This window comes from Puma concolor, chromosome A3 (genome assembly GCF_028749965.1).
Source record: "Puma concolor isolate L17-30 chromosome A3, mPumCon1.1.hap2, whole genome shotgun sequence".
Lineage (NCBI taxonomy): Eukaryota > Metazoa > Chordata > Mammalia > Carnivora > Felidae > Puma > Puma concolor.
In genome coordinates, this window is record NC_141669.1 from 132,966,937 (window position 1) to 132,986,863 (window position 19,927).

The 19,927-nt window shown below is 43.7% G+C and overlaps 1 protein-coding gene across 7 annotated transcripts in view; it reads right to left on the minus strand.

Annotated features, from left to right (window-relative positions):
• The window catches only part of BCAS1 (brain enriched myelin associated protein 1), a 91,078-nt gene that overhangs the window by 46,178 nt on the left and 24,973 nt on the right, over positions 1 to 19,927 (minus strand). For all 7 annotated transcript variants that reach the window (XM_086702527.1, XM_086702526.1, XM_086702522.1 and 4 more), the window contains exon 3: positions 19,740 to 19,927. This exon is cut by the window's right edge and continues 384 nt beyond it. In XM_086702527.1, the coding sequence (XP_086558653.1) occupies positions 19,740 to 19,927 (188 nt within the window). The remainder of the gene's footprint in view (positions 1 to 19,739) is intronic.

A 19,927-nucleotide genomic window follows, 5' to 3' on the forward strand; every position in this document is an offset into this window, starting at 1 on the left:
CTGCAAGGTTTGGCTCAGCCCCGGCACTCTTTCTAAATGGAGAGGTGCTTCTCGTGAAATGTCTCATAAAGAAGTGGAACTTCGTAAAACTAAAAGCAGATAAAAGCTATGGCCTTGACAAGCTTCTTGGGTTTTCTAGTTAATTCCAGGCAAAAACTGTTTTGCTTTGGAAGAGAGGCTCTTTTGAAAAAAAGAAAGAAAAAAACAGGTTTCACGTGAGTTGAATTTTTTTTTATTCTAAGGTATAATGTAGTGATACCAACATTATTTATTCAGTTGATAGGAAGGATGGTTGAAAATGTTGTTTATAGCGGATGAGTGGTAAGATACCTACAGGTACGGGGATTTCATGTTAGGTGCTACGCACGCGCACACAGAAAGTTATTGTTTTGGTGTGCTTTAAAAAAATATTATTCCTGGCACCAGATCTTTGGTACTGTGGATATTTTTCCTTAGGTGAAGCTGAGTGAAAAGAGATTAAAAAAAAAAAAAAGTTAGTTAACATACAGTGTAGTCTTGGTTCCAGGAGTAGAATCCAGTCACAAACAACACCCAGTGCTCATCCCAACAAGCACCCTCTTAATGCCCATCCCCCATTTAGCCCATCCCCCATGTCCCCTCCAGCAATCCCCAGTTTGTTCTCTGTATTTGAGAGTCTCTGATGGTCTTCCTCCCTCACTGTTTTTATCTTATTTTTCCTTCCCTTCTGTTATGTGCATCCACTGTGTTTCTTAAATTCCACAGACGAGCAAAATCATATGGTATTTGCCTTTCTCTGACTAATTTCGCTTAGTGTAATACCCTCTAGCTCCATCCACGTCTTTGCAAATGGCAAGATTTCATTCTTTTTGATTGCCAATTAATACTCCATTGTATATATATACCACATCTTCTTTACCCATTCATAGTTCCTCTCTAAATAACACCAGCATTCTTCACAGAGCTAGAACAAACAATCCTAAAATTTGTATGAACCGGAAAAGACCCCAAATAACCAAAGTCATGTTGACGAAGAAAACCAAAGCAGGAGGCATCACAATCCCAGACTTCAAGCTGTATTCCAAAGCTGTAATCATCAAGACAGGACGGTACTGGCACAAAAACACACACATAGATCAATGGAACAGGATAGAGAACCCAGAAATGGACCCACAAATACACGACCAACTAATCTTCGGCAAAGCAGGAAAGAGTATCCGATGGGAAAAAAAGATGGTCTCTTCAGCAAACGGTGCTGGGACAACTGGACAGCGACGTGCAGAAGAATAAAGAGAAAATTTTAAATAAAACTTGAAACAAAGAATATTATACCAATAATCCAACAGGTGTTTTGGGCGATGAGCCATTTTGAAAGTGGTACAAGGAATAAATCTAATTGAGAGGTGTCCCACTGGGTCTGACTTATGGCGCTGCCTAGGACAGAGTTATCTCGGTTCACTCATGCGCTACGTGGGGGAACTTGGACTGTGCCCAAGCTTCAGAGAGACCACGGAGGGTTAGCATGGGCTCTGGAGCTGGCAGTCCGGACACTCCCCACTCCACCAGATCTGTAGTTGCCTAAACCAGAAAAAATGAGCACAGTCAAGAAAGGACAATGGCACCAGCAAGGCAAAAAGACCAGAGCCCTTTTCTCTCAGTCCTTCCTCCCCGAACTCACACACCTGAGGACAGAGAAGTAAGAGAGAAAATCCTGTTCCTTCCAGATTACAAGTCCAAGGTGGCATCAGAGCTTGGCTCCAGAAAAGAGAATGGATATGAGTCCCGAATGGGACTGGACTTTTGAATCACTGCAAGGTTTGGGATCTATGACAGCATAAGAGTTAGGAAGGAAACTATTTATTGAACGTCTACCGGGTGCCTCAAATGGACACATTTGCTGGGAATACAGCCGTGAGGGAGACACACACAGCCGTGTTCTCAGACAGCTGACATTCCAGCAGGGAGGCAAAGCAAAACCCAACAAAAATACAGAGGGACCAATAAGTGAACTTCATGACTCAGGAAGTGAAGACTGCAAGAGAAAACATGAAGAAGATGAAAGAACAGAGGGTGAATTAGTCACTGGGTGAAATCCTCCAAGAAGGTTATGGGGGGGGTGGGGGAGGCATCTATTCTGCGGGGGGTGGGGGGTGCTGACCTCCAGGTTAGGTCAGGTGCTCTGAGCCCCTCTGGCCCCACAGCCCATGGGCTCCCAGTGCTCCTCACAGTAAGTGAAAGAGTCTGCATCTAGAAGGGTCTGCCAGCTCCCAGATGGGCTCTTCCTGCAGGGAGGAAGAGGCGATGATTCTTCTCCAGGGCTAGACACACAGAGAACACTTACTGAACTCCCTGGAAATAAAACGGAACACAGTGAAGTCAATGAAGGGGAAACGGATTGGTAGAAGGTCAAGTGGTGCTCATGGGTCGAGGTGGTCATCAGAGAAAGCCCGCCATGATGGCTACCCTCTGAGGAAGGCAGCAGATAGCCATTTGTACCTCCTTGCCCAGGACAGAGCAGTCTGAATGGAGGAGACACGGCTCAACAGAACTCCAGGGACGGAGGAGTCCTCCAGCTTTGTCCACGGCCCCATGGCGTCTTATCCAGACATCTCTGAAGATGCTTCCCTCCGCCTCCCCGATTTCCCCGGGGGCAGCAGTGTCTCAAGTCTTAGACAGCAGCTGAGAGATGAGACCCCGTAGACCCTCCTGCTCAGTGCGAGGAGATGGTTTGTCTGCCAGGGGCTCTTCCCCAGGGACAGCTTTATGGCCTTTCAAATTGAAATCCTTGGCTTGAACTTGAGCCCTTCTCTTCAAATAATTTTTTCTTCTTAGCTTGGCTTTTAAAACAAACATAACTCTGCTTCCAGAAAGATGGAGAATACGAATGTTTCCTTATCCTCCCAGTAAGCAAAATGGAAAAACCAATCCCTGGTTTCTCTCTGCCAGGTGGACAGGGGCAGGTAGACCAGCTACAGAATGGAGGAACCATATGGTGGGGAGTTCCCTGGGATTTCTTTTTGCCTCATAGATTCTAGACCTGGAAATGGAGCCAGCAACCTGGAAATACCAACAGTCACTGATCCCACCCCATCCCCCTCCAAAAAAAACCAAAAAACAAAAAAGAAAAATGCTTACAAGGAGGCAGAAAAACTAGATCGCACACACATTGCTTGCTGGTGGGCACATAAACTGATACAGCCTGTCTGGAAAAGGGTTTAGCAGTTTCTTACTCAATACACAGCTACAATACAACCTAACAACTGTACTCCTGGGTTTTTTCTCACCAGTAAAATGAAGACATATAGTCACAAAAAATATATGAAGACATATATTCACACTTTCCTCCACAGGAAAGTTTATAGCAACTTAGTTTGGAATAGCCCCAAACTGGAAACAACCAGATGTGTTTCGATGAATGAACCGTTAAAGACAATGTGGTCTATCTGTAGCATGGAAAGGTATTCAGCAATAAAAAAAGGAAGGAGAGAAACAGTATCAATTAATAGCGTCCATGACCTTGATGAGTATTCAGAGGATCCTGCCTGTCCCAAGAGTACACATACCATTCTAGAAATGACCTAACTATAGAAAGAGAGAGCAGATGAGTGGTTGCCAGAAGTTAACGGAAGGGTGGATACGGTAGGGAAGGGGATGTGCCTATAAGAGGGCAACATGACGTGTCCTTGTCTTGGTGGGAATGTTCTCCATGGGATTGTATCAATGTCAATATCCTGGTTGTGTTATTGTATCATAGTTTCACAAGATGTTACCACTGAGGGACCCTGGATGAAGGGATTTCTTTGTATTCCTTCTTACAACTACATATGAATCTATAATTTCAAGATTAAAAAATATAAGTATATTGTTTTAATGTTTATTTATTTTTGAGAGAGAGAGAGAGAGAGAGAGAGAGAGAGAGAGAGAGAGTGTGTGTGTGTGTGTGTGTGTGTGTGTGTGCATGAGAGGGGGAGGGGCAGAGAGAGACAGACACACAGAATCCAAGGGAGGCTCCAGTCTCTGGGCTGTCAGCACAGAGCCTGACGCGGGGCTCGAACTCACGAACCGTGAGATCATGACCTGAGCCAAAGTCAGATGCTTAATCAACTGAGCCACCCAGGCGCTCCAAGATTTAAAAATTTTAAAAAAGCATTGTAGGGTAGTTCTGGAAGAGTAAGAATGAAGAACCAATAAAAAGTCCAACAATTCTGGAATAGATCGATAAATTAGCATGTGGCATTAACATGTGAGATTAACCTCTAAGCTACATTAGCCTACATTTCTACATGTAGGAATTAACATACGTTCCATGTGATGGAATATTTTGCAGCCATGAATTCTTTGAGGAATGTATAATGAGGAAAAGAAATGCCTATGGAAATAATAAAAATGGCCAAGCTTTATGTGTCCAGCCCTAATAAGCTAGTTTAAAAGGCCCCATTTAGTTCTTACGATTTCATGAAGTATGTACTATACGCATTTTTTTTTTTACTGATGAAAAAATTGATGGATGACAACAATAAATAACTCGTGTATGGTCATAGAGTAGAGCTGGAGTTTGACTCGGAGCCCAAATTATTCCAGAAGCAAAAAACATGTAGGCTCTCTTCTACATTGCCTTAAACAACTCCCTTTCTTCCGGTGTTTACTTAAATATCTTTCTACCAAGGGTTTTCCTATTTTAGTTTCTTTCGTCTATTTCTTTTTCTTGCTATGCAACACGACTTCCCCAAAGATATGTGAGAATTTAGCGTAAGATAAAAATGACACCTCAGATCTCTTTGAAGTGAAGGATTCTTCAATAAGAGAGAGGGACAACGAGGTGGTCATCTGAAAACCAATTAACACGGTGTCCTAACTCAATCTTATAACAGGACAAAATCCAAATGGATAAAAACACTAGAAGAAAACACCAAAAAAAGTATATATTTTATAATTTTGCATTGAGAAGGCTTTTGTAACTATGACTCAAAATCCAGAAGCCATAAAAGGAAAGATTGAGATTAAAAAAAAAAAATCCAAATGTTTGAAAACATTCCATTGGGAGGCTGGTTTGGGAAGCAGGCACTGTTGTAAGTGATGATTGGAATATAAATTAATTCTGTCCTGATTGAGGGCAATTTGGCATTATCTATCAATATGTTTTTTAATTTTTTTAAATTTTTATTCATTTTTGAGAGACAGAGCGTGAGTCGGGGAGGGGCAGAGAGAGAGGGAGACACGGAATCCGAAGCTGGCTCCAGGCTCTGAGCTGTCAGCACAGAGCCCAACGTGGGGCTCAAGCCCACGAGCCACGAGATCATGACCTGAGCCGAAGTCGGACGTTCAACCGGCTGAGTCACTCAGGAGCCCCTACCAATAATTTTCAGAAGAACGGACTCTTTTCTCTAGCAATTCCACTTCTAAAAGTCACTTCACACACGTGTGAATACACAGAGGCATGAGGCCATTCACCGCAGTGAGGCAATTAGCCAATGTTCGGAAACCAGCCCAACGTCATTCCCAGCGTCCTGGTGAAATAGATCATCGCACAACCACACAGTGGATTACTACACAAGTGTTAGAAATGGGGAGGGTGTACAGATATTGATACAGTGTCGACTGGGGAAAAAAACGCGTGGAATAGAACAGACTGTGTATTATATTATTTTCTGTGTAAAGAAAAAGGAATAAGAATTTACGCTTGTATTTGCTTACGTACATCCAAAGAAACCCTGGAAGGATACATTCAAAAATGCACACAGCAGTTATCTACAGGAGTAGCGCCGGGACGCAAGCACAGCGTCTTACAACTTCTTATTTTGAGCCGGGTATGACCTATAACAGCCAAAATGAAAACATAGGCGACTAATACCAAATTAAAAAAACAAAAAACCAAAAACAAAACCCAAACACTCAGAGGGTGAAACTAAACACAGTTGGGAAGATGATGCCTCAAATATTGAGTTATTTGTGGAATGATCTGTGCTCCGAACTACGAATATGTCTTTGCTATTCTCATCAGGCCTCCAGATCATTCTCAGCACCAGACATTTTAGACCAAAGCACAAACGTCCCTCAGGAAATATCTGGAGACTTCTTTCATACAAACAGGTGTTCGTGCTGTCAGCTTGTTTTTTCATCCGTGTGGAAGAAGCCTAGGTTCCCCCCTTGCTGTTGCCTTCAAAGGGCAAACAGACAGGAACACTAGTTAAGTGATCACAATTTGTCATGTTGAAAAATAATGCCGCCTTATCATAATTTGATTGTCTATAATAAAACCCATATGGAACTTCTGGCACCTTCCTTCAACTGTAGATTGTCAACTGGATTTCAGCCTCTTTAAGCAAGGCCTACATCGTCAAAGTGAAAACATAAGGCAGAGGGGTCAAGGCCATAAAAGCCTTGTCTGGAGCTATTAGTGATAAATGTCTCCCTCTTCTAGCTTTACCTCTGACGGCGTGTCACTGGTTTCGGTTCGAATGCTGTACCTGGAATCGGCACTTAGTGCACAGTTTAACACAGGAAAATTTGTCTGGAAAACACCGAATGGTACAGAAACCCATTACTCCATTCCTTTCCATCTGTTAGAAATTTGAGCCACATGCTGCCTAGGATAAAAGGGAAAGGTCTCTTTCCTCTCCCACTTGGATGCCCCGACAGCACAAAGGGCATCGTGTGCCAGGCAGCAATGGTCTCCAGACCGTCTTCTTCTGAGAGCCCCGTCACCTGCATGGAGCCATTGTCAGATGGAGGGAGAAAAATAGAATGTGGTTAATTCTTGAAGGTAGAATTTATCTTCCCTTTTGCCTAAAAGGGAAAGCAAATGAATCAACAAGCAGGAAGGAACTGCAAAACCGAAGTCCACGGAAAACGTTTTTGTGGAACTTCAAATTTTCCTAAGCCAATCGGGGTACATATATATTACATATGTTATATACGTCTATATTGCATATATTATATACGTCTATGTCATATGCATTTCCTTTGTGTTACTAGGAAGCTCCAAGCCACCTAAGGAGAGTTTATCATTGTAGCTAATTTTTATTTTTCCCACTATTCCTGCCCAAATTCACATCAGCTGGTAAAGAAATGCCTTCGCACCGTTTGAGCTTTGGCAAAAATAGGGAAAGAACACAGCGCCTAAGGAATGCTAATCATGGAAGGGCTTCAAAGACTGCCCATCCGATACCGCAAAATTCCTCTTGCTCATCCCCTACTGGAGGTTACTACGCACTCGTTGTAAGCGGATTTAATAAGTCGGGGTTATTTCTGAACAAGGAATTGGCACACTAGCTCTGAATTGCAGAGTTCCGGAATTACCGTGAAGAAAAAATAACCTAGTGCAAACTGTCACTACCAGCAGCCTTTCTCCCGGTTGTGGTGCAACCCCGGGGGTGGGGCCTCAAGCCTCACAGCGCAGCCTAGTGGAGGGATCGGGAAATTTCCTAGACTGTGGTCCTGTATAACCTTACCAGGCAGTGCATACAGACGAGCGGAGTAAAAATGTAAAGTGCACCCATCATCCCGTTACCGAAAGCGACAGACTGCTACTCACAATGTGCAGTTTTTTTCATTCCACACCCCTCTTTGGGTTCCGGAAGGATGAATATGTGTGGGCAGGCGGGCACACATGCTTTTTACCCTAAGGGGGTCTTTTCCTATTTTGAAACCCGCTCTCCTCGTTTAACATTGCCCTTCACAGGTCGCCCATTCCAGCCCTATGTCATGCCGGCCTTTGATGTCCAGTGCAAGGGTGTGCCGTAATCAACAGAACAACGCTTTCACTGGATCTTTTCGACCCTCCCAACGTTGCCCTTAGAGACGTTGCTGGAATTAAAAAAAGAAAAAAGTCTTGCGGATAAAATTTTGCCCGTTTTCTCAATACATTCCGAGATGTCAAACTGCTCATTGCAAACGCACGCTGCTTTGAGACTTGAAAACTGTGTGCTGTTAAAGTGCCGGGGTTGAAACAAGCTTCCTAATGATCCGGGGAGTTGATTAAGAAATTATCGAAGCTGTCAGAGGGCAATATAAAATAACATAAAGGTATGGAAACGTGAGAGCTGTCTTTTCTTTGTCTTCTAGCATGTTTTCGAAGAGGAGAATTTAAGCTGCATGACACAGATCTAAAAACGTCCCACTTATCCATTTTCCAACCCCTTTTTTGGGAGAAGAGAGGCAATATTGTTCATTGTATCCGCTTACACTAATTGAATCGGGCTAGGCTGGACCAGCTATCCAGCGTGATGCTCTTTATTGTAAATCGTAAGATCACCACCTGCTTTAATGCTCTGTAGACCTAACCTCAGGGTATTAAGAACTCATCTCGTATCTCGGCAGCAGAAGCCAAACACAGCGCCTATACGTGGTACAGCCTCATTAATCCGTCGTGTTGACTGATGCAGAGATATTGTATTTATAAGATTAAATAAAGTGGTTGTGTATTGTGGTCAGAGACGGAGGGTGGAAAGAAATCTATCAAAGAAAGCAATTCACACCTGCTTCCTGTGAATAAGGGTTTTCCATTTTCTCTCTCGGAACTTCTCTCTACTTGAGGGGTAAGTGAATTTGTCAACTTGATTTCCAATGGCAAGTGAAATGTGGGTAGAGAATTAAGCAATGAAATGGTCTTTTCCTGCTTCTCCTTCTTTTTGTCCTCAGCAGTCATTGCTTTGGGGATATTCTTAAGGACGCACGACTCGGCATCTGCTTAAAGGCCACTGCGTATGATATAAAATGGAAAAATACATTTGCTGTGGGCAAAGCGTGGGTGGGGAGGGATTCCCAGGGCAAGTCACATCGGGCAAAAGGGATTTGTGGCAGATTCTTCTGTTCCACGATCAGTTTCAACATGTACAAGTTCCAGAGTGATCATGGCATTTCATATTTATTACAGGGAAAACATCCAGCTTAAAAAAAAAAAGTATTTCAAAATCTAAAAGCTAATGACCCACAGCCTAGAATATGTTTGTCATCTGCTTAACAAACACTTCTCAGTAACAAGAAAACTGTTTTGCATGTGGCCAAAATTAGGTTGTAGACCTTCTAAGAATGGTTTGGCCTTGTGCAGAAAGAGAGAGAAAAAAAGTCCCATCCTTTTTCCTGAATTTCTAGATTAGACCAAACTCCTGGGCCCTACCTCTACCCGTTTAATCATCAGCCACCTCTCCAATCTACTTCCTGTCTCAAAACGCTACCGATTTAATTCATAGCCCTTTTTCTACCCTTGGAACTATCTGCTTGTTTATTTTCTTATTCGCTCTTGCTCTCTTCATTGGAATGAAAGCTTTCGTGAGGTACACCATTCTATCTGCCCTAAAATCACTCCTGACACAAAGAAAGTACTTGGATGTTTGTTGAATGAATAAATGAAAGCATTCACGCTTCCTGTTTTTATTATACAACACCTGCCAACAGATTGACTCTCGGGCTGGATTTAGAGTTTATTAACCAGATGGTCACCTAAGTAGCTTTATTTACTTAAAAAATGTTTTTTTTTTTAACCTTTATTTATTTTTGAGACAGAGAGAGACAGAGCATGAACGGGGGAGGGGCAGAGAGAGGGAGACACAGAATCTGAAACAGGCTCCAGGCTCTGAGCTGTCAGCCCAGAGCCCGACGCGGGGCTCGAACTCAGGGACCATGAGATCATGACCTGAGCCGAAGTCAGCCGCTTAACCGACTGAGCCACCCAGGCGCCCCACTTAAAAAATGTTTTTAATGTTTATTTATTTATTTATATTAGAGAGAGAGACAGAGAGAGCGTGAGCAGGCGAGGGGCAGAGAGATGGAGACAGAATCGGAAGCAGCCTTCAGGCTCCGAGCTGTCAGCACAGAGCCCGACGTGGGGCTCAAACTCAGGAACCGTGAGATCATGACCTGAGCTGAAGTCCGATGCTGAACCTACTGAGCCATCCAGGTGCCCCCCTAAGTAGCTTGAAATTGTGATAAGTGCTAGGAAGGAAGGAAAGTGGTCTGTGATGGAGATATTTCACTTTACTCTCAGCCCTACCACAGGAAAATAATAACGCAGGTGTTATAGCAAAGGACAACCCCCACGCCACACTGTTGGGAACAAGGGAGGGGTGGGAACAAGGGTGGGGAGTGGATGGGCTGGAGAGTAAATGTCCCATCTCCGGGGCAGCCACAACTCACATTCTATCTGAGAACACAGGACGAAACTTCCCACTTCCCAGAAAGGTCCGAAACATGGATCTGTGTTCAAATTTTATCATTTTAAAATGTTGTCAACTTGATCAATTCCGAAGTATTATCAATAAATGAAAATACTACCCAAAACACTGTGAGATTCACATAGACTCTATCTCTGGTTTGCGGCCTCCAACAGGAGGCCATTTTCCAACTTGGGTCTACATGCCTAGCTCAGCATTTCTGAGAACAGTCCCTCGAAAGTTCTGGCCAGCTGGTTGGAGGACTAGTAGTTTTATGGACAATTAAGTTGGAGAAACTCTCAGCTAAACAAACTGAATCAGGTCTGCTTGCTGCAGGACTTCTCAGGTCTTTAGGAAGCTGATATCCTTTGGGAATCTTCAGGAGAGAAGATAAGGCAAACAGTATTTTCTTTTTTCCTTTTCTTAATATAATTTATTGTCAAGTTGGCCAACATACAGCGTACACAGTGTGCTCTTGGCTTTGGAGTAGATTCCTGTGATTCATCACCTCCATACAGCACCCAGGGCTCATCCCAACAAGTGCCCTCCTCCTTGCCCACACCCATTTCCCCCTCTCTTCCACCCCCCATCAATGCGGAGTTTGTTCTCTGTATTTAAGAATCTCTTACGGTTTCAGAGAGGGAGGCACACCATAGTAGGATTTTCTAAAACTCTGGTGGTGAGCCCTGTTTCTAGGCACATCTCATTGGACTGATGTTGCATAGAATTAGAATTAACTAATGTCCCAAAGTATTAGCTTCAGAACTTTTTAAAAATATATTTTAAGCCCCCTTTTGAGGGGGTTCAAAATGTTCACCATGTTCCCTGTTTTTGAACTTCTAGGCCCAGTGGCTAAACGTGTGGGTGCTGGTGGTGAATTCCAGTTCCGCTCCTTTCTACCCGGATGATCTTCTGCACGTTATTTCATCACTCTGTGAGTTAGTAAAGGCTCACTAAACTAGGACTGCTTGGCTGCCTTCGCTGCCTTTGCTGCCTTTGCTGGAAGGGGCGAATCAGACTGGATGACACCAAGGGGAAAGCTAACTCAAAATCTGTTTTGCAAATTCATTGCAAAACACCAGTCACTTGATATTCAACCATGATTATTAACACCATAACATGTTAAAGACTGATTTAAAAAAACCAAATAAATGATACAGTTATGCGATTCTACATAGCTTATCTCAGTGAAGGCATCTGTATCCTGCATGCATTTGAAGTCATTTCCTCTTTCAAGTTGTGTCAGGCGGAGCTGATAATGAGAATATATTCCAAGATTCTTTGCAAAGTGGTGACATGATGTGCACCAGCTTTATTCTTGTTAGGTTCACCTCACAAACATTGCTGCATGCCAACAGGTGCCAGGCATTGAGAATAATACCAAACTGCCTAAGACACAGTCACATCCTTCAAGTTCACCGTCTCTGTATATGAGAAGGGTGATTATGGTAGAAGAAATTCTTTCGGACTTCATATTGTGACCATTAGTGGATTGGAAAACAGCTCAGTGGGTCAAGACCAGCATTAAAACCATCAAACAGCAGAGCATTAGAAAAGAATAAAAGGGGTGCCTGGGTGGCTCAGTCGGTTAAGCGTCCGACTTCGGCTCAGGTCACGATCTCGCGGTCCATGGGTTCAAGCCCCGCGTCGGGCTCTGTGCTGACGGCTCAGAGCCTGGAGCCTGTTTCAGATTCTGTGTCTCCCTCTTTCTCTGACCCTCCCCTGTTCTTGCTCTCTCTCTGTCTCAAAAACAAATAAATGTTAAAAAAAATAAAAAAAAAAAAAGAAAAGAATACAAAATGTCAGCATGTGTTCCGTGCTGTAAGAACAGCACTGTTCTGTGCATTCTTTGCTGCATTCATGAGCATGTGCATCAGGTCAAGGTGTAAAATCTATTTCTTCCTGTGGGTCATGGTCAAATGAGGCAGTTGTGCAATGAGTGAATTCAAGTAAATTACCCTGAGGGCAGGAGGCACCGGAACAGTCTCTATTGGCTCCATTCACGCGATGATTTCCTGATATAAAGTTGGATCCAGAAAATCTATCTGGTTTCTGTTGATGGCAGATCATCTCTGCTGAAGAGTCTGTTCACTGCTGAAGAAACTTGACAAGCCCCGCCTTGTACCTTGACACAGATATGTGACTGGATCTACCATCGACCTTTGGAAACTTCTCTTCCCTTTCATAGGACGCTATGACTGTGTGTGTCCACTACTTGGACCTCTGGCAGCCACAAGTGACGCCACAAGTGACAAAATCTGTGTACCGAGCCAATCATACATGGCAGGCGCTGGAGACTGACTCATGCTAGGGCTAGGGAGATGTCGAACCAACGTAAACCCCTTACCTCCAGAATTCTTATTATGCTCAAGAAATAATAAATTCTCCTCATTAACTATGCCACTAGTGATTGGGCGAGCTATTTCTTTTCTTTTCTCTTTTCTTTTCTTTTCTTTTCTTTTCTTTTCTTTTCTTTTCTTTTCTTTTCTTTTCTTTTTTTCCTGACAGCCAAAGGTACCTGAAATGATATACTACTCAAACTCCATCATACTGGAAGACCATTTGAGCTATTTCGTAATTCTTTATTTCTAACTTTCTGAGGACTTAGAAAACATACTGTTTTATTTAGTCATTGCTACTGACTGCCCGTGTCATCCTCTATCCTTTATAATACCCCCTCAGACACTATCTTCCTCTTCTGAATGAAAGCACCAGGTTTTGAAATGACTGAGTGACACATACTTTGGGAACGGATGGTTGCCAGTGGATGATTATGGTTTTGCCACTAACTTCACTTCTCTGAGCTCTAGCTTCCTCATCTGTTAAATGGTAATAAAAATATCTACCTTGGGGTGGCACCTGGGTGGCTCAGTGGTTAAGCATTCAACTCTTGACCTTGGCTCAAGTCATGATCTCGCAGTCTGTGCGTTCGAGCCCCGCATTGGGCTCTGTGCCGGCAATGCGGAGCCTGCTTGGGATTCTCTCTCTCCCTCTCTCTCTCTGTCCCTCCCCTGCTCTCTCTCTGTCTTTCTCAAAAATAAATAAATAAACATTAAAAAAGTTTTTTAGACATCTACCCTGTTGTACTGTTATAAGAATCAAAGCAGGTAGCAGATAAAATATGCAAAATACTTCCTACGCAGCCTATGAATAATGAATTGTTAAAAAGTGATTATTTAAAAAGGATTATTTAAAAAGTGATTGGTAAAAAGGATTATTATTAACTCCACCTCACAGCTAATAAGTGGTAGAATCTGAACTCCTTTCCAGATCAGTCAAGGTCCTAACACTTGCACATGACCTCTGCTGCTGAAAACATTTCATATCAAATGTTTTGTGGTGCTAAATCCATGCAATTTATAAACATTATACTAGTAGAGCTAAAAATCCTGCTTACTCCGTAATTTATGTAATTTAAGGTGGATTTTCCCTCTGTACTGACAAAGTCTTTGGGGTGGATAGTTCTCTTTGCCTGTTGGAATGGCTTGGCCTTGCGGCTGACAGGTAGGCCAGACAATAAAAAAACCACAGCTTAAAGTTCACTTACGCTCAAACCTTGGAATTAGGTGAGTTTTAAATTTTTAAATTTGAGACTAACTTGTCATTTGCAATGTTGCACACCCTAACACTTAAAAAAAGTTAAATCGAAATATCCTCAGATGAATATTCAATTTCACAGAGTCACAACACTATCACACAAGTTTCAAAAAAATGGTAAAAACATAATGTGGAGTGTGGAAAGTATGGGCTTTGGGGTCGGGCAATTCTCTTTAGCTACGTAGCTTGGAGTCAATGATTCAGTTTCCCTAGAGCTTGGATTTCTTCATCTGGAAAATAGTAAAGATCTAGAAATTCCCACTTAAGCTCTGATGTTTCAAGATGATCCCTTGGGGGCACCCGGGTGGCTCAGTTGGTTGAGCGTCCGATTTTGGCTCAGGTCATGATCTTGTGATTCATGAGTTCGAGCCCCGAGTTGGGCTCTGTGCTGACAGCTCAGAGCCTGGAGCCAGCTTCGGATTCTGTGTCTCCCTCTCTCTCTGCCCCTCCCCTGCCTGTGCTCTGTGTCTCTCTGTCTCTCAAAAATAAATAAACATGAAAAAAAAGAAGATGATTCCTTCAAAGCGATTTTGCAACAGAATTTGACTTCACCTATAATATAAAAAAGAAATACTGGAGGATTCATGTCACCAGAAACCACCCAGGAGTGGGGACATCTGGTCAGCCTCATGGAGAACTTGGCACTTGAAGGTGAAGTGAATTTTAAAAAGAAAAAAATTTTTTAATGTTTATTTATTTTTGAGAGAGACAGAGACAGAGCATCAGCAGGGGAGGGGCAGAGAGAGAGGGAGACACAGAATCCGAAGCAGGCTCCAGGCTCCCAGCTGTCAGCACAGAGCCCGACGCGGGGCTCGAACTCACGAGCTATGAGATAGTGACCTGAGCCGAAGTCAGATGCTCAACCAACTGAGCCACCCAGGCGCCCCATGAATTTTTGATAAAGAGAGAGAAAGAGAGCCAGGCGGAGAAAATGCAGAGAAGCAGGTCACACATGGGCCGTTCTGACTGGGTACATTTAAGAGAATAGTGGGAAATATAGTTGGAAAGATAGGGGAAAGCTGGTAGAGACCCTTGAACGTGACACTAAGAAGCCACAGCTTGTAGGCAAGGGCATTGAACTTCTATTGTTTCTAAAATAATTTTTTTTTTAAATTTTTTTTTCAACGTTTTTTATTTATTTTTGGGACAGAGAGAGAGACAGAGCATGAACGGGGGAGGGGCAGAGAGAGAGGGAGACACAGAATCGGAAAGAGGCTCCAGGCTCCGAGCCATCAGCCCAGAGCCCGACGCGGGGCTCGAACTCACGGACCGCGAGATCGTGACCTGGCTGAAGTCGGACGCTCAACCGACTGCGCCACCCAGGCGCCCCTATTTCTAAAATAATTTTACAACTCCTGCACCTTTTTGGTTTTTAACCCAAATCCGGACTTCCGCCTCTGGTGATTTCGCTTTCAAATTAGGCTCACCTGTGCTATCTCAGTGAGGTTTGGCCGAGGACTAAGGAAGGGCAGAATAAAAGACAAAAATGTTGATTCACAGGCGGGGGCGGGGCGGGGGGGAAGGAAAGCCATGATATTAATAATAGCTGAATTTTCTTTTTCTCAAAATGCAAGATCTCTGGGCTAAGTTCACTCCACATGGCTTATCTCATTTAATTTTCACAAGTGTGAACGATGTGAAATTGTGCTCAATGCTATTATTATTTCCATTTTACAGATGAAGAAACCGAGGCTCAGAGAGGTGTAGTCACTTGTCCAAGGTCACACAGTCAGGAGGCGACAGAGGCCGAGTTGAAATGTGAGCTGCTTGGTTGCAAGGCTTCTTTATACCTGCTTTTACACCATGTAGGATTCTGGAAAGCTTGGTTCTCTCCTTCCACTTCTACCACCAAACAGCAGTGGCAGGATGGAGTGTCCATTACGTGAAATGAGGAAGCCCGTAGATCACACAGGTAGGCATGTTGTTGCTTGTTGTTGGGTGTGAATGAGGAGTTCAGTTTTGCACACATTGAGGTCGGGCGAACCTTTGAATGGAGATGTCGAAATTCAAGAATATGTGTCAAGAGGCAGCTGGATATTTAAGGCTGGACTTGAGGAGTAGGTGTAGGCTATAGACATGAACTTGGGGCGTGTCAGCAGGGGGCTGCATCTAAACCCTTGGGACTCTACGGAAATAACTGTAGTCAGAGACGATGTCTAAGAATTCAATTCTGGGGAACTCCAACGTTTAGAAGATAAGATCCAGCAAAAGAGATTGAGGAACTCCTTAATCAGCGAGGGGGAGAAACTGGCAACTAAGTGAGGGTGATATTTCCAGAAGGAAGGGTGGCCGATGTGGCTGGCAAGTCCAGTGGGATAGGCCTGAGACGTCCGGGGCTTGGCAGCCGCGTTGAGGGTTGGGGGAGGCCACATCCTGGCCACATTGACAAGAACAGTTTATGTGGAGGAGAAAAGCCTGAATGGAGTGTGTTCAAGAGAGAAAAGGACACGAGGAAGCAAAAGCTGAGTATTTTTCTTAATATCTGGAGCCTGCATGAATTTGGGGATCAGTGTACTTATCACAGCTTCCCGTAAAAAATTGTCTCTTAAGGGGCACCTGGGTGGCTCAGTTGGTTAAGGGTCCGACTCTTGATTTTGGCCCAGGTCGTGATCTTGCAGTTCGTGGGACTGAGCCCTGCAGTGCACGATCCTGCTTGAGATCTCCCCACCCCCACCTCTCTCTGCCCCTCCCCCCATGTGCATGCATGTGTACCCGAACATATGCTCTCTCTCTCTCAAAATAAATAAACTTAAAAAAAATTATGTCTCTTACTAGATCTTTGAAGGACTAGACTGTGATTCATCTTTTAAACCTTTGCAAAGGTTGGTGTTTAAATAACAGTTGCAGGATTTAATAAAACTTTAGAAGAAAGGCATCTTCTTGTTCCGATCTCTTGAATCTGTGCTTGGTAACAGGTTAAGCCCCGCCCCTCCCCTTTCCCTCCAACACAAAGACACTTCTGGAATTACTGGTTGGCAACAGACACTTAGTGTGTTTTTTTAAACTGATGAAGATCAAATTTTCATTATGGTTTTTTTTTTTTTTTTTTTGGACAATGAATCTCTTAAGTGTGTATCTTATAGCTCTGGTTCAATTGTCGAGGGGCTGGAAAAATTAAGAAAAAACAAATCTCATCCCTGCCAACACAGTTTGTGTGAATCACAGCTCAGTGAAACCTTTCAGGCATATAATTTATCTTTTCTTTGACCTATGCACTAAATGCTTCATTTGTTCATGAATTCTGGCCTTGTTTTAATTCTGCTATGCTCTGAATGTAGTTTTATGAGGCACAAAAATAAGATTGTCGATCCGAAAACACAGAAGGTTTGTGTGCCTCTCCCAGAATGCAATGGGGGCATCCTTCCCCCAATTCACAGCTCTGCGGGTTTGCGGCTGGAACTCCAAGCCAGGAAGAAGCATGCAGTGAGACAGGGGGGAAAGGTTCGTGTGGGTGGGTGGGGAGGGGACAGCTGATGTGGCTGAACCCAAGGCATAATTTACGCTAAGAATTCTGAATCAATACATTGACGGCCATTTATGCATAGTGTGGTACTCCCACCAAGAAAGCCATTGGCTGAGAAGTTTTATTCGTGTTACTTTCCCGGGGCTGGATTCTCTCATTGCACTCCTAGAACAATCTATCCCTCCTCCTCCCTCCCCCTCCCCCAAAAGCCGTCTGTACAGCCAGGGATCAGATGAGAAACCTTAATAATCAGGAGGCTGTGGTTTGTTTACAGTCCTCACAGATGCATGTATTTGAATGTCCGCAAGTTCGCAGACCAAAGGAGAAATAAATGGCGTAGCCTAGCTTTCCCATGTTTTACATGCATATAGTTCGGGGTGGTACTCGATATTTAAATTCCAGTGATGTTGCCAATAAAAACATGGAAATTTGTAGTGTAACAAGACCAAATGCAAACCTCGTTGGTGAATCTTAGGGAGCTGACTCGCTTTTTTTTCTGACAGTTTGAGGGTCTTCTGAGAGGTCACTGTAACTTTAAAATATCACCCACGGGCTTGACTCTATCAGATACCTGCCATGTTCCCCATACAAGCCCCCATTTTCTGAATTGTATCTCATTTTGGAACTCACTCCACTCAATTCGAGGTGCTGTCCCTAAGGGTCTCCAATAACAAAACACTGGGTTGGTAAAGTGCAAGTCTGAACTTCCCTGTGCTTTTCTTAGAACAGGAGTGGATTGACCGCATTGGGGCTTTATGGTTAAAAATGTTTAAGGGTCCGGTATCAGATGCTACACTGGTTTTCTTAATTAAGGTGGGGATTTGGATAAGTTACTTAGACACCTGTCTCCAGATGGGTAAAGCTCAGTCCTTCATCCTTGTCCCGTAAGTAACTCAATCTTTTCCTGACTCCAGTGATGGGTTGGCTTTGGATGCCCCAGTGAATGAAACGTGATTATTCAAAAAAATCACAACCTCAGAACAGCCTTAGGAGCCCACGATGGATAAATGAGAACTCAACAAGAGTTTCTACTCAGAGTCAGGTAGTAAATCGTTTCTCAAATATTCATGAATATGGATGACCAGTTTCTAGCCCCAAGACAAATAACATTCCAACTCCCGGTTTATACATTTGATGGAATGTTCTGGGAGCCAGGGAGGCCAATTCTCTTTGTGTCGGAGCACCCTGCCCAACACACGGCCTCGCCAGCGAGAGCACTTGGCATCTCCCATAATAATGGTGGTGGTGGGGGGGGGGGGGGTTGTACCGCATTTCTTCCTGGACCAAAGTCCCTGAGGACAAGGGCTCTGTCCCAGCCTCCACTGTAGCCTGGCCTCACCTGCACCCGGCAGCGTCCCACTCAGTAAAGATTTGGTGCCTGGATGCGTTTGAAAACTTACTTTGAATTATACAGAAAGCTATTCGATTGGCATCTGAACTGGTGCATTTGGGGAACTGGGCATTTGCGGGACAAGTTCTTAAGCTTTTGAAAGAAAAATTGAAAATCAGTTTGTGCAGTAGAAATTTACAGAAAGATCAAGAACGCTGATAGTGAGAGCCCGAACCCACGAACCTGATGACCTTTCCCCAGTTTTAACTCTCCAGAACTTACAGCTGGTGCCTGACATTTACAGTATAATGTTTGACATGGTCCTGCGTGCATTGAAACCACAGACTGAGGTGATCCTCATTTTCCTTATGGAGAATAATATATCCGTACAGCGCTTAGAACAGAGCCTGGTATACTGTCAGTGCTCAATACATGACAGCCAGTGTTATTAGCAACTTCCCTTGAAACACAGTGTATCAACTTTTATTTCCTTCTTCATTGAAGGAGTTTCTTTTCTCCGCCGAACACAAACAAACTCAAGATAAAAAGCAAATGCTCTTTTTCAGATCAAAAGAACTCGTGTTTCTTTGTGCAGGAAAGAAAGCAGCTGATGTGGAATACCTCCTTTAAAAATATCTAGTTTTTACAAAGATATGACCCCAGCTTGTGGGAAAATAATTAGTACATAAAAGGGTCTGCCCAGAGCTGTAAAAGCTCTTTATTTAAACCCATGCTTTGGTGCAAAAGATAGTTAAAGATCAATCCAGGCTATTAAAAATAAGAAATGAAATGTATTCCAACAAAAGCCTATAAACATGCTGGTTGTGAAACAAGCTACCGAGGCCAGGCGAGGTATTTAAGTCTTTTAGGAACCGTTTTTATTCCGCTAAGGCCTTTCCCTCCAGACTCCATTGATCATAAATGCAACCTGTCTTCCTCTACCTTTGATAAATGGAAGGACGGATTCATCTGTATGTAACTCACCTCCTCTCTTCTTTTACATAAAACAGATGCCACAGCTGTTATTGTTCTTCAAACAGATGTTTCTGTCCACAGGAACATGGGGGACACTACAATGTGCCATTTGTTCTAGAGGGCTGCGTACCTTGTCGGGGCCCCTTGGTGACTGGAGAGCAATATAGACACCATCCGCTTACCCCATCAGAGCTCCCCCCCAACCGGAGCTTAACAAAAGGGATCGTCCCTCGTCAGCACTTACCCTCTCTGCAGGGACATCATCGGGAGGCCTTGACAATCCGGGGACTTCCTCGGCCTGGTCCTGACGCTCCGCGCTCTTGGCTTCCTGTTGGCTGTCCACTGGTGCCTTTTCCCGTCCCTTGTCCAGTTTGAAGAGTTTGTCAAAAAAGCCGGAGTCCTTAGGCTTGGCGGGGGCTGCTCCCCCTGACT